Source organism: Cryptomeria japonica, chromosome 3 (assembly GCF_030272615.1).
Source record: "Cryptomeria japonica chromosome 3, Sugi_1.0, whole genome shotgun sequence".
NCBI classification, from domain to species: Eukaryota; Viridiplantae; Streptophyta; class Pinopsida; order Cupressales; family Cupressaceae; genus Cryptomeria; species Cryptomeria japonica.
This window is the reverse complement of record NC_081407.1, coordinates 793,978,922-793,986,876: the sequence shown is the minus strand read 5'-3', so window position 1 is coordinate 793,986,876 and position 7,955 is coordinate 793,978,922. Positions and strand designations below refer to the sequence as shown.

The 7,955-nt window shown below is 36.1% G+C and overlaps 1 protein-coding gene across 1 annotated transcript; it reads right to left on the bottom strand.

The window, feature by feature from the left end:
* Positions 1-766: 766 nt before the first annotated feature.
* Positions 767-6,428, bottom strand: LOC131075893 (phosphoenolpyruvate carboxykinase (ATP)). Its single transcript, XM_058012833.2, has 12 exons — positions 5,722-6,428; positions 5,218-5,405; positions 4,256-4,406; positions 3,726-3,810; positions 3,188-3,288; positions 2,735-3,033; positions 2,470-2,643; positions 2,306-2,371; positions 1,912-2,090; positions 1,666-1,835; positions 1,364-1,532; positions 767-1,221 (listed from the first exon to the last, which is right to left on the bottom strand). Exons 1-12 carry the CDS (start codon positions 5,904-5,906, stop codon positions 1,081-1,083), a joined length of 1,908 nt encoding a protein of 635 aa, XP_057868816.1. The 5' UTR covers positions 5,907-6,428; the 3' UTR covers positions 767-1,080.
* Positions 6,429-7,955: the final 1,527 nt, after the last annotated feature.

The following is a 7,955-nucleotide window of genomic DNA, read 5'->3' as shown; positions in this document are numbered from 1 at the left end:
AGTTGTTGTTGTGAATCGTGTTGCGGATAGTTACCAAAAGTAGTTCTGACAATGCAAATTGTGTTTCAGTGGTGGATTTTCTTTCTATCTTTCTTTCTTTGGCAGTGAGCCTTTCAGGGTAGTGAGCCCTCCAATAGTGAGCCTTTTTGGGTAGTGAGCTCTTCTGTTGGCAGTGAGCCATCCTTTGTAAAAATCACTTTCACTGGTATTTTCATATTGAGAATTAACATTTTCCATGGTTTTTCCCTTCTTAGGTTTTCCACGTAAATCCTAATGCTCATTGTGTCTGAGGTATTTCGTGCATGTGCTTTCATGTTTTATCTGTCTTAATTAATTCTGCTAAGTGTTCAGGATCTTTGAATAAAATTTAAAGAGGATTTTAATTGTCGACCGATTCACCCCCCAGCTCCCCCCCCCCCCCACCCACTCACTTCTCAGTTGCCCAGATATTCAATATTCACATCTATTAAACAGATGAGATGACCTGAACAGTTAAAACTTGAAAAAGATTTACACTCATCTATCTATTTAATAGATGGGATAACCTCAAATCTCAACAGTTAACTTCAAAAGGATTGCATATTAAGCCAAATTTGCAATGAATGAACTAATAGTTTGATATACAATTGGAGCTTAATAAATCCACATTGAAATTTAGCAATTGATCTCAATCTGCTAATTCTACTTAAAAACAAGTTTACTAAGCTGCACATTTTAAATGGGTAAATAATATAATGGAAACCAAAAGTATTTTCACCACTTGCAATTAATTCTATAAGGATGTGGAGAAGCTCAACTACTCCACATATGTCTACCATTTTTTTCACGAGTAGACAATATATTTTATTGCAGTGCACTAATGGATCCACATCAACCTAAGCTGGATACTAATCCAGAATAGCCTAATTACAAGAGAGCCAGATGATGTCAAACCGCACTGGCTTGAAGAAGAGGAAAGTAAAATCAATCTAAAAGAAGCTCATTTTAGTAATGATGGAATTAAACTATGCCCTGAAGCTGGTAAATACAAAATCTGGTTATAAATCTCAAGTAGTATTGTAGTAGAATAATGATAAATCTTTAAAGTGGTCCAGCTGCAAGGATGTCTTTGGTGAGCTTAGAGTTGTTGCCAATTTTATAACCTTCAAATTTCTTGAAATTTTTCTTGAAGAGGCCAGCCAACTTTTGCAGAGTTTCTTCATAACCCTTCTTGTCAGACCACTGCAGCAAAATTTACACATAAGTTCAAATCATTTATACATTTGAAAGTAACCGAGTGCCTAAACATAACCAAATGAAATATTTTGTGGGAACACAATGGTGAGTGTGTAGTTGTGCTTTGAGAAATCTCAAATTAACATACCATGTTATGGGGCTGTAATATTTCTGATGGAATACCCTCAACTGCATCTGGAACATGAAGACCAAATACAGGTGTCTCGATAAAATTTGCATCGAGCAGACTGCCACTGTTTATAGCATCAATAATAGTGCGGGTGTAAGCAAGCTTCATTCTTTTCCCTACTCCATAGCTGCATCATTTGGACCATAGATCAGGTTCAAATTCTAGTAAATTATAGGCTTAATAAAATCGCCTATCACTGAGAAATCCATGACAGCAATATCAAATGTCTGATTAAATATTGTTCCGAGTCCTGACCATACCTGCCACCAGACCAGCCAGTATTAACTAGCCATCCTGTTGCACCATGCTTTTCCATCCTCTCCGCTAGCATAGCTGCATATTTTGCTGGGTGCAGCATCAGAAATGCTGCACCAAAACATGCAGAGAAAGTTGCTCGTGGCTCCTTCACTCCTTCTTCAGTGCCTGCTACCTGCAACCATGGCAAAAATTCAAGAACAAGAAAAACTGCAAAAAGAAATTATATGAACAATATCAATCGAGCTTACCAAGGCAGTGTAACCACTAATAAAGTGATACATAGTTTGAGCCAATGTCAGCTTGCTAACTGGTGGTAGAACACCAAAAGCATCGCATGCCAATAGAATAACATTCTTAGGGTGAGGCCCTACACATGGGATCTTTGCATTTGGAATGAACTCTATGGGATAGGATGCCCTTGTATTCTCTGCAATTGAGGCACAGTAATTCAAAATATGAAGAACAATTAGGTCCCAGACTTCTAAAACCACAATGATTTTGCCTTTTCCATATTCTGCAAAAAAGATTATTTAAAGAATTTTCTCTAAATATTACAAGCCTTAGTTTATTCACTCTTGAATAAGTTTTCCTTGTGGCAAACAAGATTATAAAAGCAAAGGTCCAAGTTGCAAAATAATATACCAGTTATGGATTTCTCTGAGAAATCAACCTCTCTTGTATGGATATCAAATATAACATTCTCCAATACTGCCATGAAAAGTTATGTATGAGCTGAAATGACAGAAATTTGAAATCCAAGTAATAGTGTCAGACTCATTTAGCAAACAAACAAAAGGTAAACATACTAGTTCCAAATTTGATTGCATTCCAGATGTCAGGCTCTTTCTCCTTTGAAAGATCCACACACTTTGCATAGCAACCTCCTTCAATATTCGATATGCCATTGTCACCCCAGCAATGCTCATCATCCCCAATCAAATATCGGTTTGGATCTGTTGAAAGTGTAGTCTTTCCAGTTCCTTCACAAAGTAAAGTTTTGTTATCATTAATATTTAGAAAAATCAAATTACTCAACTTGGAAATACAATTAGGGTCTGAAACCTGCAATACCTGACAGTCCAAAGAATAGACTCACATCTCCAGCCTTTCCCATATTGCATCCAGAATGCAGAGATAAAACTCCTTTCTTTGGCATTAGGTAATGCATAATACTGAATAAGCCCTTCTTCATTTCTCCAGCATATTGTGTTCCAAGAATTACAATTTCTTTCCTTGCAATGCTGACATCTACACTTGTCGTAGAATTCATATAGTTGGTAAATCTATTGCAGGGGAACTGCCCTGCATTGTAAATAGTAAAGTCTGGACTTCCAAAATTCTCCAACTCATCAGGTGTGGGGCGTATGCACCTGTCCCAAGCCAAACAAAGCTGTAAGGCAAAATCCATATGAATGTAGTTTGCAGTAAAATAAGGTCCAGGGAAAATAAAGATATTTATCCTCTAAGCAAGGAAGAATAATAATCTTATTTTGAAAAGAAGCATGGAAAGCAAAGTCCACTCACATGTTATGCATGAACAAAGAATGGTATGCTCTAGCTGAAATGATTCGCACTTTGAGCCTATTTTCCGAATCCCAGTTCAAAAATTGATCATTGACAAATACCTGCATGCAAAGAAAATATCATTTGATAACATAACTTTTTTCTTTTATATGTTTGACAATCTAAACCCCTGCAAATTCATGAAAGCTAAGCCAAATTAAACCTAGGACCTCTGTTAGTGCTGCAAATATCTGCTTGGATGCAACAAAGCAGATGCATTACACCTCATTATCACTTGTATAAATGATTTAAGGTGCTCCCTTATGAAATAAAATTGATCTGAGGGTCAACAGGTTGAACTAAATGATCAAATGATTAATATCTCATAATTTTGAATTTTACATATCTATCACAAAATAGGCCTTTCATTAAAATTGCAGTCCATTGCTTATCCAGGAAACATGGCATTAATCACCCAGGGAATTTGACTTTCAAGACCTCTTTTCATTAATATATTATCTGACAATTTCTGCTGTTTAATGGTTAATGGAATACATACCGTATCAAGTGTAGTCAAGTAATCCACAGCCCTTTCTCGGTTGATCAAGAATGTATGTTCATCCATTTCAATATTTGGTGAGCCTCTGTTAAAGATAAGGTGCACAATCAATAATTTTTTTGAAAGATAAAATAGCAATGCAAAATAAGTTAAACGTATTCCCATACTCTGGAAGAGATCTTTCTGCTTCGAAGTGCTCTACTAATGCTACTAATGCTGCTGATCTATACCAGACAATGTAGCTAAAAAGTGCCAATTGCTACTTGAAAGCTATAACTTTTAATTCCATGTTAACTAATCAGGTTCAAGAGAATATTGAAACCAATAAAAATGGCTGGCTGTACAGAATTAATTGAACCGGGGCCTAGGTTGATCCATGGTGCACACATTCAGCTTTCTAGGAATTCCCTTAGATGGGATTTGGGACACCAAGGAATTCATGCGGTTTGTTTTTTCAAATATGGTAACCTTGATGGTGTTCTACTGAAACAAACTTAAAAGTAAGAGACACGGGAAAATCTTGTACTTACTCTCCCCACCAGACATCCCCTGCAGTGATATCATCTTTAACAACACGCTTGTCCTTTGGAGATCTTCCAGTCCTTGCACCAGAAAGAGTTGCAAGGGCCCCTGTTGATGTCATGAAAGAACCCTCTTCGTGGAGAGCATACTCATACAGCTCTGTACCAAAAACCGAGGAAAACAAATTATAAACAATAGATTGAAAGGAAAATTTGTTTTAACAAATGCCTCAAATTCAACTTATATGAATCGTCATAAGTATCAAGTGATGTTCATTCGACACGTTAGAATTATCCAAAATGTCTATAGATCTTCTATTTAACTGCAAGTATCACCGTGGAACGCAATAGTCTTCAATTTTTAGTAATCAGGATGCCCAAGGTACAGCTTTGGGGTTGAGGACAGGGGCTTGAATTTCAAATCAGAGGTTAGGGGTGTATAAATAATGATATAGCCATTAATTAAACTATATATAGTGACCAGCCAGTGGATGTGAATTTTAGGACGAGTCTCTCCTAATCCAAGTTTCCTGATGACTGCTTCAATGCTATCAAAACATTTCATAGATGCAATAAAACTAATATCAGGAGGAAGAAGCTAATGCTATGCAGACGTACAACTCACGTAAATTTTATTGAATCTCTAATATGAAAGCCAAAGAATTGACCTAAACTTATCTACCAATAACAAATTCAACTTATGCCAAGTGCTCTAGACCCTATGATGTTTGCAAGCTAACAGCGATTCTCCATAATCAAAATCCTCAAAATCCTCAATGCTGCTGGATCCGAAATTTGAACATCTGCAATCTGTATATTCATGTAGTTCTAATTGTCCAGATGTCAAAATCCACTATCTGGGTAGATCATTTCAAATTGCCAATTCACTCATATCTTAAAAATAGCCAGTGGATTTAACTATTAACACCTGCAACTTTTCTTCAGATGAAATATCCTGCAGAGGAACATACCTGCTGGAGACAAGTTGTAGAGAACATTGGTGAACTTTAGATCAACATCCTCTGGGAGAGCAGAAGGAACCTCAATGTGCTTGGTAGCATGCTCGGTAGCAATGGCCCTGAGCTTTTGAACTCCTTTCTTGAGGTCCTTAGTTACCAGCCTAGGGCCTCTGTTTCCTGAAAAGGGGGTTAAAGTCGAACTACACCACAAATAAAAAAATGCTCATCAGATTGTTATATGTGAGAAAGGGTGGAAGATTTAGCTACGAAAACAAACAAAGGAATGCCAATGCATGCGTGTATATATGTTTGCATATACACACGTATTTTCCTATGTGCGATGGGAAATGTGTGTAGATGTATTTGCAGAAATTGCAACTATGCACATTTGGGTGTGTATATATATAGATACAAAATATGAAAAAATAAATCAGAATCAGCTTACTGTATGAGGATCAAGTTATATATTGCATATATATAATTAAATTCCATGGTAATAGACCCACAACAATTTACCTTATGGAGATCAATTTATGGTTCTGGTTCGCAACCCTTACAGATGAGGACTTCGAAACCTTCTTTTGCAGAGAAAGTAACTCCTCTTTGGACTTGGCCGATATGGGTGCAGCAGAATCATCATGACAAACCTCTGGAACTTTGCTGAATTTAAGCCCACTGGGAATTCCTATTGATTCTGCCATTTCAGGCTCACAATACCAACTATACTCTTGTTCTCAGAGTTTCTAGAACTTTAATTTGCAGAGGGCCAAACCTATGATATCAAAGCACTTTCAGAAAATTTAGACAACTGTAAAATCTATTTGATTTGATCATTGATCATACAGAAAACATATGGGAATGCAAGTATGGCATAGAAACAAGGTGCACTGGCAATTTATATGTTTAAAATACTAAAACAATCTTAAAAAACCATGGGAAACATTCATTGTCTTGGCTTTGGTTTTCTCAAATGCATTGAGTGGTTTAGCAAAAATTTCATTGCGTCTTCATGTTTAGATGTCATAATCAACATAGGGAGTCATAGTCCAGTGGTAATTACATGACAAGGTTTCTGTTTTCAAAACCAGTGGGCTGGTGAGCAGAATGAATATAAAACTGCGGCACAAGATTATGTTAGTGTACTTTTTCCCATGTTTGACATCATTAATGAGCGTGATGGTTACAAATTTTTTTCCAACACTTGATGAACATAATCTATTTGAAAATGTACAGACCTATGGGTCAAGAGCAGGATTTTTTTTTTTTGGGGGGGTTTTTTCAACTGGTTTATTGCAGGAAGTGCTTCCGTTTTCTATGAATAAGACCATAAAAAATAACCCAAAATCCATAATGATGTCACGGCTCACGATCTAATTAGACAGCCAGCAGGTGCTAACAAAATATAATATCTAGAGATTCAATATCAAATTTCAACATTTCATTTAAGAAACTATACTTCAAAATAAAGTTTAATGTTTACCAATGTTTACCAAACGATTAAGACTCAAAGGAGTATTTTAGCCATTTTTATTTATTTATTTATTATTTTTAAATTGTTTCAATCCATATTCAATTATTGTTGACATCATCTTATATAAATTTAAGGTAAATAAAAAAATAAAGAATTACATTAATATTAAGAAATATCATCTTTAGAGTATGGTCACAAATCAATAACTTATAGTAAAATTGACACAAGTTTAGTTTATCTTAACGATAATATCTATACCAACATCTTAATAATTAAAAAAAAAACGATAATGTAAAGTGTTGTCATCTCATTTGACTATGTATAACTTTGCCCAAGTCTAGCTCTCTTTTGTGTTTCTTGCCTAATATACCCTATCATGAGTGTGAAGTAGGGTACCTGCAGCAGCAACAGAAACACTCAATAGATCATTACAAGCATGGTTATCGAATTGAAATCAAATGAAAGATAAACCATGGCAAAGCGACCTATCGCCCCCTAAGAGATGCAAGTGTGGATTTTCTCTCAAATCTAGATGAGCAATCCCAGTGACTTGACTACACCAAGACGGAGGATTTAAAATGATATGATGTGCAAGCTAGATAAATGCATGATTAAGCTAGATTGATCCAAGAAGCTAATTATGCTAATGATATGCATGACTATGCTAAATGATAAATGCAATTAAGCTAGATGAGAAATTGATCATGCTATATGATTAAGCAATTATACTAGAAGATGATCAAATTAAGCTAGATCTAAGATGCAATAAATGATAACAATGCTAAACTAGAATGCTAGAAATGATATGCCTATAATAACAATGCTTGAGATGGGATATGCCTATAATAACAATGCTTGAGATGGGATTTTTTTGTGCTCAAAATGGGGGATATTTATAGGATTTCCAGGGCTAGGGGTGAGGTGGCAGGAATCAATGGTCAAGATTGAATCTGAAGATATCAAGGGTCAAATTGGAGGAGGTTGGAGAAGGGGTTGGAGGGAGGGATACTTGTCATCTCTATGGTGACAAGTGTCAAGGAATCTTACTTACAAGAGGGCAAGTGTCCAAGGGGGGAGACATGTGGCATAAGTGCCACGTGTCTCAAGGGGAGAATATCCAGCCCATAGGAGGTTAGGATAAGGAGGTTAGGATGTGCAAGAGGACAGGGTTAGTTAAACCTAGGATTAGGTGGAATGGGTTATGTTAGGGGGTGGTTAGGTTAGGTGGTTAGAAGTTAGGAGGCATGTGGAGAATTTGAATTTAAAAATTCAAATAATA